Raw genomic sequence first — 24,291 nt, forward strand, 5'->3', positions numbered from 1 at the left:
CCTATGCCACATTCTTGGTTGGTAAAGGAGATTCAATGGTCTATTAATCAAGAGCTGAGTGAAGGAACGCTAACAGCAGTTGTGAAGCTTTGGAAACTAAATATGAAGACAGATTCTGTTTACATTTTACTAACTATAATGACAGCAGAGAGCATTTTTTCATCTTGTTGAGTGCTGGTTAAGAGGCATTTCTGCTTGATTAGAGATGACATAGTGCAATGTAATTACAGAAAGTTGGACAGTATGGATTAGATGATGTGAGATAAAGATTCATGGTAGTCAAACACCTACAGAAAAGGAACAATTCCCCAAAATGCCATACTGATTATGTCTCACTGATTTCCCAGTCTAATCTCACACTTGATCAACATCAGTCTTTGCTAGAGCCCAGAGAGAGACAGTCAATCACAAACAAAACTCTAACTACTGACATCAATTCAATTCGCTTTGCTGTAGAGATCTACAGAGAAGATATGCAGCGAAGATACACTGAAGATTAGTTTTATCACTGAATCATACAAATTATATAATAAATACATATTAAGATGGAACTTGTTAGACTCAAAAATCGCAAAAGCAGGCATTCATTATAGTAGTATTTTAGAAGTGGCATTCATTATGTAATAATTACTGTTTGAGCTACTGACATCACAGCCCTGTGAAAAGATCAGAAGCTACACGACACATATATAATGTGGTAATTACATTCTTCCACCAAAGCTTATGTGACAATATTATAACTTGCCATTTGCAATTTATTTGCATTTCACCATGAAATTTTGTGAGGCCTGGCTGCTAATTACATGTCTCACTGCTAAAAGCTCTGTAGCTAATTTAACACGCATCCCTGTGTCTCCAGCTTGTTCTTTGTCTGTAACACTGTGGAAGGACACTGGCATAGCGCCATTTCTCTACACTCAACCCATAACTATCTGCTTTAACTGCACCATGCATACCCTGAAGGACAAAACTGAAAAAAAGGATAAGTCCGTCAATAAATCATGTCTTCCCAAAAACACTTTGGGCGCCTTTTGATCTTTTGACTCCACAGCTTTCACAGCCCCCAGGGGCTTACCCTGACTTCTGATGTGTCTTACACAACAAACCGCAGTACCCTCAAGTGCACTGCAAACTCTGGGACATGGTACAAGAAAAATCAAAGTAAATCACTAAGAGATAACCTTAATATAAGCACAGGCAGGCCCTGTAGCAGAGTGTAGCATTGGTGATGTTACCGCTTGTCCTCAGGTGTCCACTGTCAAACTCCTACTGTTTTTATTCTTTCAGGTAAGTTTTTTTTTTTTTCTCATAAAATCTGACTCTATGCTAATATGTATATACTGTCAGTCTCTCTATGCAGACAGCTTTTCTCCAACATTTCAGTAACAGATCAGAGAAGCCAACTTCTAACGCCTACAATTACCCGAGCTTCCAGTCCCAGTGTGCCGGCAGACCAAAGATGCCTATTCCCACTTAAGTGCCTTGTAACCATGGCTATTATTTCAAGTTTATTCACAAGGGCAGGATGTTTTAAAGTCAAAGAGGTACAGGTGTCCCCATCAAAAGACCGTAATCATATTGTGGGTGAAAGTTAAGTGTACCCAATGACTTTTTCTGTTTGACATCTTGTTCGAAACAAGCAGGTTAAAGCAAAAAAATAAAAATTAAAATTAAAATTTAAAAAAAGAAGCAAAACACATAGGGATGAAATGATAAACTTATTGTTTTTGGTAAGATTCCTATTTTTCATTTCAGTGTGTGATGCTGGGTAGCGACTGGTAAAACATATTGCTCTGTTATTGCCCTGTTCTTGTAAAGCTAACACCTGCTGGAAGGGGACAGGGAGTGGAGGGGTCATCTTAGAAGGTGAAGAGGATATGCTTGCACAGATGCTACTTTTGTTATGTTTCATTTCACCCCCTGTGCAATTTTGTTTGGCAAACACATTTACATTTGGCAGCTTCAGTTAGTTTAGCCTCTGCACTAAGGAGTCCAGTATTTCAGGGCAAAAACATATTAATCTCCAAACGTACCTGAAGTATCCAAGAGCAAAGTACTCATGGCAAGAGTTTGAATTATTATTTTATTGCTGTGATAACATATTTACTATTGTAGCTTAATCAGCAATAACTGATAGTTCTATAACCACACTATATTAACAACAATCTGACATTTCTTATTTTTTAAAACTGAGTAATCTGCTAATTTGTCTAAACTAAAGATCTCAATTTTAGATGCTTTTTAAACAAACCAACCACAACTCAAAGGTATTCTACACTAACTTGCTTAGCCTCACTTAAAAATAAGAGAACCAGAAAACCATCTTAAATGATTTGCCATAAACTGTGTGATTTCCACAAGAATTGATTTTCACTGCAGCTTTTCAGAAGTAAGGAGTAGATCTCTCTTTCATGATCTCTGTACTTTTAAATGCAAGTAAACCAAAACATACAAAAAAAACCCTACAACTGTACAGCAGGCGTCTAAATGCTTCTATCCTGACTGGGTCTAATTGAGATGGATCTGAGCTGGCGTGTGTTCATGGCGACCTTCCAAAAACACTTATGAGGGAGACCAAGGATGACAGCAGAATAGCTATTTCTACATGGAAGAAATCTCTCATCGACAGCTGAATGATTTGCTGTTACCTTTGAGGTCCAGGTTGCGAGCTCCATTGGAGTGCTGAGTAACGGTGCGTGAGTCGATCTTGAGCGTATGTACATTGTTGGCATCCCGGGACACCACCACATTGTGCCACTGGTTGTCATTGAGTGGCTTGTCTGAGTTGCCCTTCATCAGCGACGGTCCATTGCCAAGATCAAAGACGTAGTGGACATATCTAGAAAGAAAAAGACGTCACTGAAGGTTAGGCTGTTGCTGGGTACAAATCTAACACGGTAGCTCTCCTTTGTGAAATTAAATGAAACACATTACCTGTGTCAGTTTAACATGTGTTAGCAAGAGTGTGGAAAATCAAGGCAGTATCCATTTGTTGTTGCTGTATATTTAAGTCCATACTTTAAAAGTACAACATGCTGGTGACAGGTCAGACTCAACACACTCTCTGTCACCATGAAGCAACCGAAGATGGAGTAGCGCTGTCTCCTTCAGAGTCCTCTCTATTTGTTGACAGAGTTTTGAGGACAATACAGTGATATTACCTGTTCCTGGGGCTTCCCAACGCTTCACATCCCAGATTTCTTCCTGAATATTCAGGGGTTTGACATGTAAATATAGAACCTGGTTTTGTCTAAAAGCCCCTGTTTGCCCACAGGCAGACAAGGTGGCACAGTTCCTTCCTTCACACAAATATGGCTGTCTTTTGTGTTTTGGGTTAAGGCTATTGTGGCTGTTTCATTCAAGGTATGCATTTTTCCCCTACCTCTATTCCCATTCCTTTATGTAGCCTCTTGTCTTTGTGTGGCAGAGGCAGCTCAGGCTTTTGTGCTGCAGCACTGCTGAATATAATGCACAAGAGGAAGGGAGATACACAAGTGAAAGCTCTTTTGATACTCTAATTATGACCAGCTTTTGGGGTGATACAATTCACAGTTCAAACCAGTTTGTTTCTGGTTTGTGCTCGCTTCCTCGGCTCTCACAAAACTTTCAAAATGTTTTGCTGTTCAGTGAAACACATTTCCATCCACAATTTTGCATTAGTGGTTATCAGTTAATGGATTGCAAACTAATGCCTGCGAGAATTTTTGCAAGAAAAGTAGGCAGAATTTCTCTGCTCTCTCTTTCCCACACCATTTCAGTTTGCAGAATGTGTAGCTTTGAACTGAGGATTAGTGACAACTGCTTGATTGCTTGTTACTTCTATTATAATAAGGTCCCTTTTATCTGGCCAATGCTTACTTGTTGAACTTAAGTTTAAGATAAAACTTTTTTTTTGTTAGATGATAATTCAGTCATTTGTTAATTAGTGTTTCAGTAGTCTATAGTATATCACAAATAAGTATTAAGTTACAAATAATATGAAACAAAACATTATATATTAGGGCATTAGCGACTTCAGATTTTTTCAGATTGACTTATTTGTCAATAAAGTCGAGCCGACTAGTCGTGTGATGACGTCATCACATTGACAGCGGAGGAACACCACAGACACGCAGCCGTTCAGCAATGAGCAACTTGTACTAACGTTCACTGGAACATTAACAATGTACAGTAAAGAGCAGAATAAAAAACTTGCAAGACACAAGCATCAACAGTCCTTCTCAGACATTTAACCAAACTAAACATAGGCTAACACCTTGAATTTTCTTTGAAGTTTAAGTGAACAACATAAAGTGGCAAAAGGTTAAGACACCGGCAGCCAAGACGCACAGCATGTTAGAGAAAAGAGCGCATTGTCTGAATGAAATAAATGAACAGAATAATCCAAACACACTGGCTGTCCAAATTATTATTCATTACTGGTCGTGTTTGCATGGTTCACAGAACATTACTTAGAGAATAGTTTTTCTCGATCACAGTCAGTTGAGTAATTCCTACTCTGAGTTGTCTTCTTCCTTCAGTCTTGGCCTTGCGCTAAGTGATGCACGGGTCGAGGTTTTCTTTTTTTTTTAATCTGCTTTTGTGGAATTATTTGACCCGGCCCACAAATAAAGTGAAATTTTTTGGACCCGCACAATGCCGACCCGGGTCTGCTGATCCGTGCGTCACTACCTTGCACTCCATGTTTTCATGTAGAAAGATGAGAGTATTGACATGCACTGAGTGAAGGCTTGCACGCTGTCGTGTGATGGAAGGGAGAGAGAGAGAGAATAACACACAAGTAGTCGACTCCTCCAAAGTAACGCCAACTTGTGCCACAGACATCAATGTGTCGACAAACCGGCTGTTCTGTTAATGCCCTACTTTATATATCTATCTGTACATACACATACACACACCACCCTCAAAAAAAAGAAAAAAAATCTTTTAGGATGGGTACCAATGCATGAAACCATATCTTGCATCTTTAATCTTTCTTTATTTTTTTGTCTCACAGTAAAAAGGCAACCACTGAACTTACCCTTTAACCAGTTCCACAACAATGAAGTCGCTCCCGTCTCCAGAGTTGAAGAGCATCAGGCCATCAGGTGTGGTGGTTTTAAATTGAAAGAAGAGGTGCATGGAGGCGTAAGCTTGTAACGTGGCTAGTGCTAAATAGCTGCCTTTTGTTCGAAATGTCACAGGATCTGCGATAATGTGCCGCATGCCAAAACGTGCATTCAGCTCGCAGTAGGAGATGTCCCCATTTTTGCACTGGTCTAGGTACGGCACCCCATTGAAGGTCAGGCCTTGGAGATGGCCAATGAAGTTGGAGGGCACCACGGATATGAAGCGACGCTCGGTCATGATACCTGTCTCAATGTTGTGGAACTCTAGCCGTGTGTGGGCACCAGTCATCTGACCTGAAAAGGTGAAGAGGGCACAGAATTAACCCTAAAACATACAGGACATAATAGGACACTAGTCTTCTTGAGGCAACTGTGGTATAGAAGGAAAATATTGTTTCACATTCTAACAGTCCAAATGAATTACAACCATTTAAAGCAGAACATCATGAGTTTAAATGGCAGTAAGTTAAAGCTTTGGAGGTTTACACTTTCTTGGATAAGCTTAATCCCATCAAAATGCAGATATATCAGATATCTATTTACTGAAAAATAAAGAATATTAAACTAATTTTTTGTCTACTTTAGTAATTCAGTAATAAGCAGGCATTAAAGGGTTGTAACATACCTTTAATGTGTTCATTATATCTCTACACTGATTTTATCTGCAGTGTGTGTATGTGCTTTTATCGCATATGTTCATGAAGGTCGGGTCCACATTTTGTAACCTGCTGTGAAGTAAATTATACAGGCATAATATTGCTGAAAATCTGTTGTTATTTCTTTGAATGCTACTATTTATATTGTGTTAGGGTGAAGATGTGGACTAATGAGCTTGGACAGCTGCCAGCTAAATGGCTTCATGCTGAAGTCCGTCAACGCTCCATCCTTTTCCTTTCGCATGAACCTGTTTGTGAACCAGTCAGTACATCACAGGGTCATTGTTTGTTTCTGGCCTCAGTGTGCCTACTCTTTTTCCTTCATCTATTTCACACCTTTCTCTCACCTCTTCCCTCATCTTTTGCCCCGTGATGCTTTCGCCTAAGGCTACACTACTGCAAATGCCCGTGACTCTCCCTCCTCTGTTGACCTTTCATCCTTCTCTTGCTATTTTCTTAGTGGTTGGTAGAACCTGTACCTTCAGTCTTTGTAGTGAGCTTCCTTACTCACATTACCTAAAAAAATATGGTCTCTTCCTCAACTTTTCATTTACAGCCTTTTAAAGATGAGACGCTCTAAACCAGCATGAGTAAGATCATGACAAATGTTGGGTATTGAAGCTTTACTCACCAATGAGTAATAGAACAATCGCACAAGTTATTTGAATTTAATCAAAACTGTGACATTTACCAGTTGCACCTTTGTAATTTTGGTTACTTCTCCCCTCAAATATCAGCTCAATGATAAATGAACAAATAATGTGCTGCTTCTGAATCATAATTAGTCACCCTCCCTGAACCATTTCTTTCTTTTTTGTTTTTAACTTTATTGCTATTATCAGCAAAAGACAGGTAATTAACAGTACAGAACCAGATTGCCTTGAGAGTAGCTTTCATCTTACATACATGTATGTAGGAGATTTCATCATACAATAAGAAGAAGAAGAAAAAAAGCAGCCTTTCATGTATATATCGTCCATTCGTATAAATGTACATTCCTCCGGATTACAGTGTAAAGATAAATGTACATTCCTATCATATATAAACTCCTACATTGTCCACATTAAGACATACATATTACAGTTATGATGAAACCTATATGTACATATACCATAATATATATATCCAACTTAGATTACATCAATAGGAAGATAAAAAAAAACCCAAAAAAACAGATAATCAAAAACTGGAGCCCATCTCCTTTTAAAAGTAGGGAGTTTTAGTTGTAACTGGGCTGTTAAGCACTCCATCATATACACATTTTACTTTTTGCAACCATTGAACAGTCATGGGGGGGTTAAGCTTCATCCAAATGATAGTGTCCCTGAACCATTTCAATGGCAACACTTGACTTTCTGTGGTTGGTGTATTTCTGGGCATGGACATTATCCCCACACTCAAATGAAACATCTGGACCCAAGCAAAACTTACCTTCCACTGTGACATTATCCACAGATAGCTGCAAACTCTTGCCTCTTCGCACCACCTTCACCGTGTGCCACTCGTTATCATTCAGCTTCTGCCCCGCGAACAGTGTCTCGGGTCCTTTGCCTGTAGTGGGGGTGGGGAGTCAAATCACAAATAGCACAGCAGGAAGGGCGTGTGTGCAGACTCACGCACCCAAACACAAGCAAATTCCACATACAGTAGGTGACAAAGTAAGAGGAGAAAACCTGTATATTTGCTCGACAAACACTATGGATTCTTGAGTGTACTGGAAAATGAAAGAACCCAAATATCCGGTCTGACAGACTGTAAAATCGAATGTCTTTTCAAAACCAGCGTTGCAGCGGGATGTTATCAAAGATGGTAAGACAAATAAGTTGTAACCAGCTGAGGAAGTAGATGAAAACAGGCAGTCAGTAACAACTGGAAATGCTGTTATAAACATCATAAGAGGGAGTGTTGTGCTTTCAGAGATCATTTCATGTCTCAGTTCAGCAAACATAGGACTATCGTAACGCACCCTGTAAGTGCCGGAGTTGATGGGCGAGACCAGGCAGTTTAACAGCTCATCCCCCAAACCTTCCTCCTCCCTAATTCCCCCTTTCCAATTCCCCACTCCACACTCCTCTGCTCTTGCTGTAGCCTAGAGACTAAAGAAGACAGTTTGATGCATCAACATATGGTGTTGCAGAAACGCTTATTAGAACCATATTTACATTGCCATCTTTTCAAAGTAGGTTATTTATATCTTGCAAGAGACTCAGCCATATTACATTAAAATTAGAACAAATTGTTGGAATGAGGGAACGCCAGCGGGAGAGACAGCGATGATTTTGATTAAGACAGCAGTCCCTCTTTCAAAGCATCATAATGAGTTGACACCATTCATTCTTAAAGTCACGGTGAACTGCTGCTGACGAGTTTAAGGGTATCTAATGAGCATACATGAGGAGGAAAGAACAGGATATAACAACTAAAGGAAATTCACCTCACACTGCCAGTGCTGGTTGTGTGCAAGGCTAGGGCAGTGAGGTGAAAGTAATCTGTTATCAGAGGGAAGGAGGAGAATTCTGTAGGAATCAGGAAAGACAACTGAAACCATCCTCTGCAGAATGACAGACTGAAAGAGCACCATGCCAAAGAGACTTCCATTAAGCCACCATTGGTTGCATCTACACTTTTGGGCAGCACTGAAGTGTTGACCTCTGTATAAAAAAAAAAAAAAAGCTACAGCATCAGAATAAACTGGTTTTCTTGTACTTACATTAGTACAGATGATTTGTTTATTATACTGCTCTAATATTAGAATCCCTCTTCATTCCAGGGTCAGTGGCTCTCTTCTGACTGGTTGGAGCCTGACTATATTATATGAGGTGCTCGAGTGGATGATATAGCACAGCCTGGTGAAATATAATTGTCCTCTTTCCAGTTGTGTGTGAAATTATTTATACCACAGGAAAAAAGGCCCCATCAATTGATGGTCCTGCCTGGCAAGAACACACATATGGCTCACTGGAGAATTGTTTTCCCATTTACTCCTGTTACTTTTTTATTATATTGTTTTCTTCATAGGCTTTTTGTCTTCAGCCACATGAAATTGGATAGAGAGACTTTTGATCACACCATATGTGAAGTAAATCTGAAGAAAAGGGGCTGCTATATTGCTGTAAAGACAGTGAGAGAAGTTTAAGTTGATATAAAGATAGATACAAGGATAGAGAGAAAATATGAAAAGGGATGCCAATGAATAACAGACTACAGAGAACCAGAGAAAAGAACTAAACACTGAGAAACTGCAACAGAGCAGCAGCGGAGTCTGGCTGATGTAAGATCATAAAAGTTAGAGTAGTCTTGTGTGGAGCAAATGAATGTGAAAGACTACCCTTTAGAATAAAGGCTATGCAATATTTATTTAGTTTGGCTGCTAAAGGCCGCCAGAGAGCAAGGGCCACTGCTACACACATAGAAGAAGCCATTTGGTCATTATACCACTATCAATAGGGGACAAAATATATATTCGTTCTGGCTGTGCTTGTCAAGCAAGAAAAAGCCCTGGGCACAAGGTGTTAAACGTGCAGCTAGAGACCCATTAGGCTGCAGGGGGAGTGCCGTACACAGCAATAACACCACTTAGAGGGAGCACATGAAAGTTCAATATTCAATAGCACTGTCATATGCTTGTATCTGGTGGTGGGTTGAACGAGTCAAAAGTTGCAGTTGTTGTGACTAAGCTTGGATTCTAAATAAAAATGCTTAGCATCGTAGAATCTGTTACATTCATGTACTGGCATAAATCCCAGATCTTAATGTTACCAGTGTCACCAGAGAAAACAGATTGCCTAAAACACACGTTGCATATGGCGTTGGTGCAGTTTGGTGCGTGGCTGAGTGTAAAGAGGGGGTGAAAGCCTTCACTGACCATGTAACAATGCAAACAAAAGCCGAGGGCAAGTTGTCTTGGGTTAAATGAGCCACTAATTCTTTAATGTGGCCACTGACAGAAATCTACTCCTTGCTAACACAGAGCTCATTAATAAAAAATTGGGTACTTATTAAAATGCAATTAATTTTTATTCTGCCACTGTTCCCTCTTACTGTATCTTGAGATCAACAGGGCAAAGGGCTGTGATCGCATAAATAGAGGCTCCTCTCCTAATCTCTTTCTCTCTTTTGTTAAGTCAGTTTTGCTTTCACTTTCAACATGTGTCATATGGGAGCTGAGGAGATGTCAGGGGGATTTCTTAACTAGAGAAAAAATAGGCAAGGTTGTGGATTTCATCGACTTTGTCAGCATACCACAAATGAAAGAGGTGATGTTTGTGGGCTGTTGCATAATTACCAGCAGTCATCAATCATTGGTTGCTGTGTTCTCTTTGTAAACAATCTTGATTAATGCAATTGAATCAATGCAACACAAGCTGTCAGCCAGTGACTGCAGGTTGCTGCCATCAGTCTCTATTCAGCCTGTGTGGTTGCTGTTGTAGCTATGGGGACTTGAGCACAGTACAATAATTATTGTGTATGAACCCTAATCAAAACAACTTGAGAGAGTGAGGCTGATCATCAGTCTGCAGTGGGCAAATATGACAGCGTTTCTATAATAACATTTGAAAATTAAAGATGGGAAAAGTAAATTCCCCTAAAATACCTCTGAGATCAAATGTGGGATAATGTTAACTAAATATCTTCCAAAAATGCTGTCTTTTTTTTTTTTTTTTGCTTTTTTTTTTTAATGATGTCTGAGAAATCTGGGGGCTGTCTGTCATTTTGACACGTTCGAGCACTGGAGCTGATCTACCAGACAGCATGTCAAAGAGCAGCAACTTGTAGGCCTCAGAGAGCATCTGTAACCACTGCAGGTGAGTACGGCAGGTCATACAGTGACACATTCTATGACACTCCTCCTCATTACATATCGACTGTTCAGTGTGCACTTTTCAATGCACTTGGTACTCTGATAAAATCATTCTTCAATGTACAGAGTAGTCTGATAATATGTATGCAGCCTTTCCTCCCAGTGAATCAAGTGTTTGGGAATTGTCAGAAGGGCTCCAAAAATAAAATCCTGATTTTTTTCTCTAAGAATTTGATTTTCAATTTAAATTTTTGGGTAAAACTACAAAAGTCAACAGAAGTCAGCATGTTGTTTTCATGAGCAGCCTGCAATGCAAGGCACTGCTCCCTACCTCAAATCTGTGATGGTGTCACATGATGGGCCCACAGAAGTGACACCAATGTAAGTCAGTGACAGGCATCAGTCATGCGTGTGTGCGTGCACGGACCACATAATATGAGTGATCAGTGTGTGGAGGAGACTGACACAGTATATGCTAGAGGGACTATATCTCTGGGCTGGCCTGGGAATGCTGTGAGACTCCCCCGGAGCTGGTGGATGTGGCTGGGGAGAAGGCTGTCTGGGCTACGCTGCTGAGGCTGCTGCCCCCATGACTTGGACCCGGATCGGAAGAAGATCAGTGCGGGACAACGTAAGATGAGTGATCCCCATGCAGTTATTACCTCTGCCAAGTGTAATGGCGAAGGTTATGTTTTCATCGGGGTTTGTCTGTCTGCCTGTTTCTCTGTTAGCTAGATAACTCAAAGTTATGAACAGATTTTCAGGAAATTTTCATTAAATGTTGATACTGGCACAAGGAACAAATGATTACATTTTGGTGGTGATGGGGGGGCTGATCTGCCTTGGCAGAGGTCTGTGCTCTCCAAGTGCTTTTCTAGTATTTGAATTGGGGATCTGTGCATGAAACCACAGCTTACACTGGTATCTCTACTGAGGTTCCATCACAGATTTAAGGTCTGTGGTCATTACATGGATTTCTGTGAAAGACCGCTCTCACAGTTAGGAGGAGGAGCCAACAGCAGCCCGCAGGTGCGCGGCTCAGAGGTGCGAGAGAGATGAAAAGGATGTGACGATTTCCCTTTAATAAAAATTGTCCTAGTTAAAAAGTCCATTTTCGATTTAAAATCGATTAACTGTGCAGCCCTACCATCCAGAGTTTTTCCAAATTCTGATCTCTATCTAGGGAGAAACAAAAATGCAGGCTAAAATAATGCTGATAATTCCATTCTTTGGTGTGAAAAAGTAGTAAAATGTCAGTGTTAACAAAATTTACACAGTTGTGAGAAGTCATTTGTCTGAGGCAAAGGTGGAAAACCTAATGAGAGTGTCCTTATTGTGCTGCTCTATAAAACTTCAATGTTTAATTTGTCTCTTTAGACATAGTGGCTGTGGTGTTTTAGTGTCCTCTGTCACTGAGGAGTGGGGAAAAAAAGAAAAATACACCTGTTTTATGTGCTGCTGAACACAGTCAGTATCTCTGTCTCTTTCCGTGCCCTTTTCAAGACATGGAAGGCATCTGAAAGCAGTTTCTTTTTTTTTCCTTTTCAATTAAGCCATTTTTGAAAACGAAGCCTCACTGTCAGAAACTTTAGATGCCTGGTTATAATAAATTATGACAAAAACAGTATTGACCCTGTCTGCCAATGGTGTCTGAGAACATCTAATGCAACATCTGCTACGTGCAGAGCTAAATTTTAAGACTGAGGTGTAAAGTGTAATGCATTCTTCTAGTCCAGTTCATGTTTTCTTTGATATTCATTGATGTCAAATCTTGAAGCCTCTACAGTCTAAAACTAAAATAACCTTACTATGTGGTGTGTCTCATTGTGTTATTTTGTGGGATGAAGGTAAATAGGGCACAGTTTTCACTCATTTGTGATCACATATGAGAAGAATAACACAACGGACGCATCAATCTTTGCAAAACTCAGTAGTGATACTGACTGCATGAATGTCTGGCAATATTTAGTTTTTCCTGCGTTGTTCTTAAGAATTAAATACATACTTTCCAACTAAAGGGCCTCTTGTATTTGAAACTCATTCTTGTCCTGACAAGGCTTGTATTGTCACCAAACTGTTTATAATTCTAGATGTTTCAGAAGTTTCCTCTCTCAATATCTAAGATAAAATAATGACTTTTAGTTTTGAGGTTTTTTTAGTTATACTTTATGGGACTTTGGCAGCAGGTTGAGCTGGTGACCATCACTCTGGGCTGTGTAGTTCAGTGAACAAACTGCTGAACATGCATTGTTCCCTTTGCAGGATGACAACCTACACTTTTCTCTAATACAGGTCAGCTTAACATTTTCATTCATTCGTTCTTTTTCTAAACCTCTAAGTCCTTGAGAGGGCTGAAGGAATCCAGGGTATACACCCTGAATGTGTCGCCAGTTCATTACAGGGTCGACCAATACAACAACAACTCACTCTCATATTCACACCAAGAGGCAATTTACATTGACCAGTTAACCTATTAAGGTGCATGTCTTTAGACGGTTAGAAGAAACCAGAGTACCCAAAGAGAAATGACCCTAACAATTGTTTATTAAGGAAGTCTGTGAAAACATATACTACCAGTCAAAAGTTTGGACTTATCTTCTCAATTAAATGACATGAGATGGACCACAGATGACCAACTAGTGCTCAACATCACTGGGAACTCCGTCAAGGCAGTTGGAAAACATTTCAGGATGACAACCTCATGAAGCTCATCGAGTGAATGCCGAGAATGTGTAAAGCAGTGATAAAAGCAAGATATGGCCATTTTGAAGAATCTAAAATATAAAACATGCTTTGAGTTAAGTCACATGTTTTTACAACTACATAATTCCATGTGTGTTCATTCATAGTTTTGATGCCTTCAGTCAGTATCTACAATGTAAATAGTCATGAAAATAAAGAAAAACCAGGTAAGTCCAAACTTTTGACTGGTAGTGTACCTTGTGTACATTCTTTATTACCTTGTATATTCAAGATTCAAGAATGCTTATTGTCATTATGTGCACCTAACATTTTGACAGGTGGTTCTCGGCTGTGCTTAAATGCTCAGATAAAAATATAAAACACACTATAAGAAAATGTACATCGTATAAAAGAGAGAAATGTAAAAACACAGTCCGTGCAGTTTACTTGTGACTAACATTGACTACAGACATGTCTTTGTCTGAGGTTAGCATCCCTTCTTGAATACATTTTTCATTTATTCTGGATGTAATTTATGAGCCAGCTACTTCTTGACTGTCAAAATCATCCTCCAAGGCTCATCAGCCCCACCCCCACCACCACCAAAATGTAATAATTTGTTCCTTGTGCCAGTATCAACATTTCCTGAAAATTTCATCTAAATCCATCTGTGAGACGTAGCTTATGCTACATGGCAGAGGAATATGTGACTTTGACTCTGAAATGTCAGAAAACCATCATATGGCATATTACAAAGGAGAAAATGTATGAACCAAAAAGGAAAAGAAGAAATGAAATATTATTAGTTGTTTTGCACATAAAAGTGTCTGTTTTGGTAATGTGATTTGGTAATTTTGGTTAGGGCGAGCTGAGTTAATCTAGATTATGAATTTAAAGGGGACTTTCTGTGGTCAAGAAATGCTAGCCTAATTGTGCAAGAGCGTACTTACTGAAACTTTTTGTGGTTAAGCTATGCTGGGTAAGTTGAATTATTGGTGCAAATGTCAAACCAAGGTGTGATTAACTCAGGTGAACTTTCAAATGTGTTTTTTCTTAGAATTAGCTCACGTGGAGTGATTGACGTATGTCTGTGATGTGTCTTACCCAGCAACAATTGTTAAACCAATCATATGTGAATGTTGACTTTTTCGTAACCAAAAATGGGAATAACTAAACGATGGGAAGTCTTCAAAGAGTGACTGAAGACTATAAAATGTAATGAAGAAGATTTTCATGTGGCAGAGACGGATAGTGCGTTTGATGCGAGACTAGTTGATAACTTCTTTTTAAATTTTTTTTTGGAAATTTTTCTATTTTTGCCTGAAGCAATAAATCAAGCTTTGTTTAAACTTTTTAAACCTCGATCCTTCTTTTTGGTGAATTCTTCATTTCTCCTGGGTTGGTCCTTCCATCCGAAATATAACTAGTGAATTAATAATTTAAATAAAGCAATCCCCCTCTGGGGCAGTCCAGATTTAGCTGGACTCTGTTTTTACAAAGTATTGGAGTAGGGTGGAGAAACACTGGGTCATGTATTTCACAAGAGTCAGTCAGTTTAAGTCAGGACAAAGCAAAAATAGTTACTCGGTGTATAAATTATAAAGATTTCTGATGCGGTAATCCATTAACTGAAATTAATTGTGGTTTTTGTGATTTACTGTTACTGACATGTTCCATACATCCATAACCTTTTGAGATACCTTGCTAACAGACAGATGAACAAACAAAAAATCCACCCCATCACCACCAAAATTTAATCATTTGTTCCTTTGTACCAGTATCAACATTTCCTGAAAATTTCATGAAAATCCGTCCATAACTTTTTGAGTTATCTTGCTAACAGACAAACCCCAATGAAAACATAACCTCTGCCAAGTAACAAACACTGGCCACACAGGAAACCAAAGCAGCTTTCCCAACATGGTTGATATGCTGACATGTGCGCCCCTGTCAGAGGGCTTATAGTAGACCAAAGAGGAACAATAACTGCGAGCCAATATAGTGGCCAAAGCAACAGGGCCACAGCATGGGCAAGCCACAGGCAGCCCACGATTCAGTGTTGTACTAGTGCAACAGAAGGCCACAGCAGAACCAGCCCTGAGTCACACAGTCATAGATGGTTGCACGCCATCACAGCCGGCTGTTTGTCAGGGTCACTAAAGCATATGTACTTTGAATGTTGTGACTGTTTGTGTTAAGGGGCAACTGCAGGGTATGTTGGCAAGTTAAAGAGTCAAAGGTTGCCAAGAGGGATTCAATGAGAATATGAGTCTGAGCTAACAAGACAGTTATACCCCAATCCAGTTGGTTACACTTCAATCCAGCCAAAAAGATAGAAAAAAAAACACACTGTATGTAAGCAGCTCATTTGAGGTCTAACGTAACATTAGATTTACAATGTGGCAGCAGCTTTGGAAACAGCCATTCTATATTTCCAAAACAAAATAAATGTAACAGAACAATTCTTACAGAACAATGGCTATAAAGGTGCCCTGAATATGCCACTTGGACTTTTGTTCATCGCTAACTGATTCAACTAAACAGAGGGACATGAGCTACAATGCCAGTTGGCTTCCATAACATTGCATCCCATTTTTCAACAGTGTCATATTCTCCTTCACTGGGTGTGACAGACTGCCATCTTGAAGTATGTGATAGAGCAGAGAGTTCCAGTTGAAGCTGTGCTATTTAAATACTCAAGAAACGAACATACTCCTATGCAGCTAGCTCTTTGGACTTTTGAGGTCACAGGTTTGAGCACAGCCACAAGCATGTATGCCTCTACACATGTACACTTCTAAGAGCCCACAAGACAAAAGAAAATATAACAGTAGACTGCAGTCCAATTAAAATGGGCTCAGGAAAAAGATCCACATCCCTCTGCTTTTCATTCTCAGCTCAGCAGCCCCACTCTGAGGAATGGGGGAGGAGGCCGATACTGAACAGTGTTGAAAAGAGGTTTAAAAGAGAGACTGAGGAGGGGGAGAGGAAGAGAGAGAACAGAGAGGAGAAGATTCAGAGATGAGGGTGGGTACCAGATGATTAGAATGGATTTTTCATGCAGAGCCAGAGAGGATGATAAAAAACACGACCAGAGAGACTAAATGCTGACCAGGGGGAATTGTAATGCCGTAGCCTCTTTGTGAATTTGTATGGAATAGAGAGAGTGAAAAAAAAGTGTCTGTCTTACAGTCCTGCTTAACAGATGTTGCAGTAAAAAAAAAGACAATGTGTAGCATGGGTGTGACTTATTTATGTTCATGATTAGCATTTCACCATCAGGTGACGAACCTCAGGTTACCCCATGTTGCGCACCCATCTGGGAAAGTACATTATGAGCTGAACACACTGTACAGCGTTCACACACGCGGGTACATGCGGCTTTGATTACATGAAAAGAATGTGCAAAACTCTGCTGTGGAAAACTGGAAAGAAGAAACATCTCTATAGCAGGATCTTCTATGTAAAAATATGTGACAGTTATTATAATGTTAAAAGTACAATATGTAAATGGTATGGGAATGAAGACTAAGGCTACATTCATACAGCAGGTCTTAAAGCACAATTCAGATTTTTTTGTGAAATCCGATTTTTTGTGTGCTCATTCATATTACAAATTAAATGTGACTTCTATCAGTTCTCAGTATGAACTGAATGCGACCCTGAAGTGACACACACGCGCAAAAGAGGTCCTGATGTAATACGTGACCACGCAAAACGCACGGTGATTACTGAAGTAAATATGGAGGCATCTCGTATCGGCGTGTGTGTGGCACTGATAAAGTTTCTCTACAACTGGAGTCAGCACCATTACAGTCAAACAATTTTAAGTAGAAGATTAAAAAAGGCCATGTTTTTTGGTATGGCCTTTTGTGGTGCAATGGCTGCTACATCTGTACAACGGAGTATTTGGAGGCGGAGTCAGGAGTGGTGGGACAGTGATGTTAGCAGCTTCACTGACACAGACTTTATTCATAATTTTCAAATGACAAGAACATTTAAATATATCAGTGACCACCTCTCCGTAACACTCTCACGACAAGACACTCATCTCCAACGACCTATATCTGTTCCCAAGTGTGTTGCAGTCAGGCTGTACTGGCATTTCAGTGACGTAAAGGTCAGAAAAATGCGACCTGGCTCTTCAAATTGACATTGCATTGCAAAATATCTGATAGATATCGGATTTAGGACCACATAGGAAAGTGGCTTGGGTCGGATTTGAAAAAAATCTGATTTGTGCTGTTCAAACTGTCTTTAGCAGGTCAGACACAGGTCAAGTAGTGGCAAAAAATCTGATTTGGGCCACATTTGGCTGCAGTCTGAATGTAGCCTTAGTTCTCATCTGTGTTGGTCTATGCATGAAACACATTTAAAACATACTTTTTCAGCAGTCTATAAGAGGTAGAGATGTAAAAAATCTTGACCAACTACTAATGTCATCTATTCTAGCTAAAAGCAACCCCATATTGGCATCACAAATTAAGTTTAAAGTTAAATTACATCAGAGCACCCTATGAGAAAACCATGTTCCCAAACAGTGCCTTAAGGGGAAAAAAAAGTGAGACAAAGAATCACTGAAGTTAGACTTAAATGTTCTTTGGGTAATCACTAACCCATTGATCGTGGTTTGTTTAATTCTTTCTTCTTTTTTATGTGGCATCCAGCGATTCAAAGAAAATTGTACATGGTTTTGCCGGTGGAGAAGTAGTGAATCAATATTTAGAGAATTTAATCATTATCTCGGTCTTATTTTCTGTAACTAGACAGTTATAAATGGTATGACACGTATTGACAGCATCAACAACAACAAAAAAAAAAGTGCTACACAGTTGGTGCAAAAGTTGGATTTCATATAACAAAGTGACTTCATCCATGGATAAAAGTGGGGGTATAGTGGGAGTTTCTTAGGTACACTGTACTAGAGGGTATGAACTCAGACTACAAGGCTGTCTTGCTTCCTACATTTGTGGGGGTTGTGTGTGTGTGTGTGTGTGTATGTTGCAAACTGTTCTTCCGTTCAACCTTGCAGAGGAGAGCAGTACATGCTGTGCACAATAGTTACATCTCCCACACACAAACATGCTGCCTTCCTTTCCTGCTGCGCAAACAGACCATTGCTCTTAATTGGGCCATTGGGGGGAGAGCCTGTGTGTGTGTGTGTGTGTGTGTGTGTATGTCAGATAAAGGCATAAAGAGAAAAGGGTGGTGGTGGGGGGGCAGTTTAAAGAGGTGACGTTTAAATCTCAATGAAGATCTTGGGTTACATTACTTTTGGAGGCATGGGATAGAAGAGTGAGGCTGCGATAGAAGGGCACAGGGTGTGGAGTTGTGTTAGAATAGGTGTGATAGCAAAAGATAAAGATGCCGCGTCAGCACTGCTACATACCTTGCCAAAAAAAAAAAAAAAAAAGTGGGACAGGAAGGCAGCGGAACATGTGTGTGGGTGGTGATGCTGAGGACAATAACTATGCGAGTGTGCGTTTGCTCTACCTGTACAATATTTCTTAATTATTAGGGTAACATATTGTGCTTTGAGGGCTTAGTCTTTTGATTTACATGTATTTTATCTTGCTTTGAGTGTGTGAATGTGCATGGTGTTTAAATGTGTGGTGCTTGTTTATGTGCCAGCCCTATGCCCCGTCTCTCCTCTGCCATCTGTGCTCCTGGCATGGCTCCTTAGTGTCGGTAATGAAGAGGAACGCCCCAACCCTCCCTCCGCACGCAGATACTAACACACACTCTTGTTTCTGTCGTCTCCTTGTCTGTGTCTCTAACAATCCTTTCCTCTTTCAACGTTCTTTCTTTATCCTCAAATGGCTCTGCTGTGTTGAATGCTCCAACAGCAGATCTGTCCTAGGTATCTCCACTTTCAAAACGCCCTCCTAAACCGCATCTCTTCGGAATCCGCTTGACTTGGTATTGATTTTTTTTAAACAGAGCCTCACAGCGTGTTGCCTCTTAAGTTCAAACGGCTGAATGCTCTCCTCCCACCCAAATGAACAAATCCTATAAATACTGCACATCTCATTGGCGCTCTGAAAGGGACCCCTGAAGAGCTCTGAAACACACACTGATAACTTATCTGAATATAAGATAGTGCATATTCACAAATGAGCCATGTGTGGTTCATGAATTTGAGAAAAGTATATTGGCTTAGATGTATCCTCAAGTCTGGGAGCTCTACATCAGCCAAATGAGAAGCTTTAATCTAACATGAGCATAACTCATTGAGTTATGCCAGAATTAAAATAACATCAAAACTGTCTGCTCTTAAGCATATTGTCAAAAAATTGGTAGCATATTTGGCATACAACAAAACACACCCACTCTCAGAGCCCACACAGACATTATTGCATTCAATTTAAATCCAGCAGCATTTCACCTACATATATCTGGATCCTGTGATATAATAATAATAATTTTAAATAAATAAATAAAAAAGGCCAGTATACTGTGGTCCCTTTGTGGCCATTATTATTGTGATGAAAAGAAAAAAAAAATGTTGCGAAAAAAAAATATTAGACCACCCTTGTTTTCTTAAATTTTTGTTCATTTTAACCCATAAAGACCCAAACATTCACCAGTGACACAAACCATCTACAGATATAAACTGTGTAATCCCGGTTAATCCACTAATCCTATCAATCCATGTAAATAATTGGTGTAAAATACAGTTTGTCATCTTTTCATGGTCATCAGATATGACCTATTTGGATGTTCAGAAGCTCCATAGTGAACGTGGAAACACAGTCATCTTCTACAACATTGATTCACCAGTAAAACCCATGGAGTTGGATCAATGACAATGGATGGATGCACTTGTTTTTACATGCAGTTAGCAATATATTTGCTGAAAAAGTACGTTTTCTTCATTTTTCTCTGATATAACTAACTTTGAATTTACTCTGAGTTTTTATGAACATCTACATGATCTGTGAATTAAATACAGGAAAATAAAGGATTAATGGCAAAAAATGCAAAATATAGAGGATAATATTATTAACTCTTTCCCCGCCAGAGCATTTTCCAGTGAGTTGGTAGCCAGCGCCAGCCGTTTTGGTCATTTTCACTAATCTTTGGAGGCTCACTGAAAATGTTGTGTTAGGAGTATGTGAACACTGAATACATCAAAAGAAAGAACAGAACTTCAACTTTTAAACACAAAAAACTATTTTATTCTATCTTTATTCGTTCGTGAGATATAAACATTTGAATATTGGTCATTTTCAGGAAAAAAATGAATTTTGAGCAAAAAGCTGAGAAAATTGCATTTTTTTCAAAGATATTGATTTTCAAGAGAAAACTGATTTCCTATTTACATTTTTGACTCTTTCTTATTTACCAACAGTAACGCTGTCTTCAAAATCACAAAATAAAATAATAATAACAGCAATAATAGTAACAAACAGCTCTAAGATATCCCATCATTCCACAAAATGTTAGGGGAATCCACACCAAACTTTAGACCGAACATCTTGTAAAGCACCAGGTTCCTTCTAAACTTTGCACATTTACATACATCAGTTATAAGTCTAACACATAGTAGTTTAGCTTTTGGATATAAACACCTCAATATTCCTCATTTTCAAGAAAAAAAAGAACAAATGCACTAAATACTGTAGATTCTGGCCTTTGGCTGCACCAGGTCCTCCTGTTGGACCAGCTGCTGTGTTTGATCTGTAAATAATTCTATGGACATCTAGTTATTTATCTCTGTATGAATATATGTATTATTTATTTCATACAAAAGCCAAATCCAAAGTGTCTTCCATGTGTCCTGCTGACATTCTACAGCTGAATATGTTCTGTGTCCTCAGTCTGAATCTGAACTCACTCTAACAGATGCAGACTAGCTGTCCTTTGTCTTGTCCCATGTCTGTATGTTGAATGTCCCCTACAAATGTCTCTTTTCTCTTCCTCCTGTCTGTCAGTGTCTCCGTGTCGCTCTGTGCCCCCCCCACCCGCACCTCCGTGTCGGACCTGAGCCGCTCCTTGTTTCCCGTGTTCCGTGTCCGTCTCCCTCACCTTCTATTTCTCCGTTCCTGTCTCTAAATGGTTCTTCTGTAGCTCCATCATACCATCATATATTGAATTGTCAGACTCTGTCTCCATAATCATCTTTAAGGCTTTTGAAACTGCGCGCGGTTCCTGCAGTCTTCATTTCCTCATTCAGTGACTGCCGCTGGATGCGTTGCCATGGGATACGGAGACTCCAGTGCAAAAAAACGTTAAACCCGGCCCGTCATTTTTCCGAAAAAGTTGCTTAATTGTTTGTTTTTGGACTAAGGAAAGTAATTCACATGATCCACAACACCTCCAACTACAGTATAACAGTGAAAACACGGATTGACGGAAAATCTCGTCATTGGCGGGGAAGCGTTGGGAAGCAATTGACGGAATATCTCGTCAATGGCGGGGAAAGAGTTAAAAAAAAAAAAAAATGGTGATAAATCAGTTAAGAAAGGTAGAAACAGAGAAAAATTCATGTGGGAACTGCCACAAAAGTAGCACTGGGTCTTTATGGGTTAGTGCCTGGTACAATTAAAGGTACATTTATTTGGACAAGTATAATGATAATAACAAAAAAATGCCTCATAAGAGTTTAATTTCAGAGCTGATATCTATCCATTTTCCATGTTTTCTTGATAACAACCAAAATCACTTCAGTTCTTACATCAATAGCTATGGCATTGTACTGCCAAAAACAGTGCTTTTAGGCATTCCATGTTTTCTTTTCTGTCTTAGTCACATGACACACACATGAGTTTATACTTGATTGCATAACAATTGTTTTTTATGACTTTTGATGGTCTAATCATTTTTTTCGCAACTGTAGATCAAACAATATACTGAAATATGGCAGTAAGGTTTGGACTGACTGACTTTTTTTGGCATATTTTCATGGATGCTTAAAAGAACTGTCCATCAAAGAGTCTGGTCTTCATAAAGACTTCCATTATGCGCTAAATTAATTTACATAATATCCACTTAAAAGAAAAGCTGCTGCCCAAGGTGAACGAGGAGAGACAGTTTATTCACTTTAAGTGCATTCCCTTGGTTCGTCTCTATTGAATTCAAACACCTCCACACTCCATCACACTCTTGTTTAGGCTCTGGACCATTTTGAGGGCAGTAGTTCAGGAGATTTTTGGATGCCACACATTGCCAAAGCCCAGGTCCAATGCCCTTTTTCCTCCTGCCTGCCTCCAATGATTTCTCCCTTGTGCCAGTTTGGCCTGGAGCAGATGGGTCGGTTCAGCATGGCATCACACCAGCTGAAACAGTGGCATGTCAAACAGGCGGTCACAGGCCTGGGTGAGCCAAGCCATACAGTACTGCCATATGGGAATTGTGTAAAATCACACTGGAGTGCATAGCCCCACTGGCCTGGCCTGAAATTCAGAATAAATACATAAAATGCCAGAGTAAATATGTGCTTATCTGAAAGCACACATAGACACACTCCAGTGACTATTTACCAGAATGTACACGAAATCTCAAGGTTGCATGATGCAGTGTAACTACACAGGAACAAACAAACAATTATTTCAGGACATTTCTGACCGCAGAGAATTACACACTGATCATCAGACAATCAGAATCACATAGACCCCACTCAGCAGAGGAGACTTGCACTCACACTATACTATAGTGCACTCATCAGCCCTGGTTGTAGCTCTCATTTACACATACACACACAAACACAAACACCCCCCCCCCCCCCCCCCCCCCCCCACACACACACACACACACACACACACACACACACACACCCTCCCCTCTGTCCTCTGCACACAGTGATGATGGCCTGTGTTTGGGAGGTTAATGGCTGTTTGCTCCTCACAACCTTCACACTTGATTAATCCAGTCGACTGGTGTCTGGATGGCTGGGCCACAACTCCCAGACACCAAAGCCCTCCCCGCACCCGTCCTCATAAGCTAACTACAGTCATTAGAAATGTTGATGCAAGACTGAGAGCGGTGTGTGCAAAGTGTCATCAATTCTGAAAAACAAGCAAGACTGAGAGATGCATATCAAAATATGAGCAATCGGTGTTAGTTTAGTGGATTGTGTTACAAAAACAAAGACTGACACGTGACCTCACTACATTTAATAAACAAAGGCAAAAAAAGTAAGTTCTACAACCTAGCTACAATGTAAGCAGGTCATATGAGTGCTTCTAGGAAACTGGTCCCTAAAAACAGGACACAGGGGCTAAAAATTCAAAGCAGATGTAGACTAATGTTATGAAGCAAGTTTGGAAGCACTTTGGGTCTATTTTAAAAATAAATACTTACTGAAATAAAAGAGAAACTATTTTTCAGATAAAACACATTTTTATACTATTTTACATTATATTTAATACAAAAATCTGCATGTAACACGGTCAAAAGGACACGAAAATTATGCACTACTATTTTTTTTAAATATCTCTTTATTCTCAGGTACATTTTGGGAATTGAACTCATTATGAAAGAAAGAGCGTTTCACAAAAATGACAACTGTTGCAAAATCATTTGCAATTCATATGCGTTTAAATGGGCAGGTTCTGCATGTAACAGAAGTGGACACGATGGGTTACATATTAAAACCTAGAATGAGACTGAGTTTTATGAAAAACCTGCATGTCTGGGTTGGAAAAACCACATCATCAAATTTAACACAGTCTTTATTTATAGCACTATATAAGACCATTTCAAGCCATGTTTTCAGATCACATGCACTGACACCTAGGTAGCTTTTCATGCCCCAATTTTGGTCCTATTTTTGGCCCCAATATTTGGTTAAAAATTCATTAATTTTGGGATGGCTCAGAGCAAGAGTATACTTTTTTTTGCATTTACCTGAGGTCATCTTTAGGTACATCCTGGGGGGATATATGTCTAAATTTCTCTTTTATTATTGGGTCTAAGAAGCTGGCCAAGTGCAAGGTACCGAAATGAATCCAGTTTCATAGAAGCACCCAAATGTGCTTTAATACGAGTCTACATTAATTTAGAGTGGGCCATTTACTTATTGTGAACGGTGTTTGATTTCCAT

At 39.6% G+C, this 24,291-nt stretch overlaps 1 protein-coding gene across 8 annotated transcripts in view; it reads right to left on the reverse strand.

The window, feature by feature from the left end:
* The window catches only part of nrxn2b (neurexin 2b), a 759,383-nt gene that overhangs the window by 362,099 nt on the left and 372,993 nt on the right, over positions 1–24,291 (reverse strand). For all 8 annotated transcript variants that reach the window (XM_030161797.1, XM_030161795.1, XM_030161798.1 and 5 more), the window contains 3 exons: positions 7,196–7,315; positions 5,021–5,402; positions 2,649–2,839 (listed from right to left, as the gene is read on the reverse strand). In XM_030161797.1, the coding sequence (XP_030017657.1) occupies positions 2,649–2,839; positions 5,021–5,402; positions 7,196–7,315 (693 nt within the window). The remainder of the gene's footprint in view (positions 1–2,648; positions 2,840–5,020; positions 5,403–7,195; positions 7,316–24,291) is intronic.

Source organism: Sphaeramia orbicularis, chromosome 18 (genome assembly GCF_902148855.1).
Source record: "Sphaeramia orbicularis chromosome 18, fSphaOr1.1, whole genome shotgun sequence".
Lineage (NCBI taxonomy): Eukaryota > Metazoa > Chordata > Actinopteri > Kurtiformes > Apogonidae > Sphaeramia > Sphaeramia orbicularis.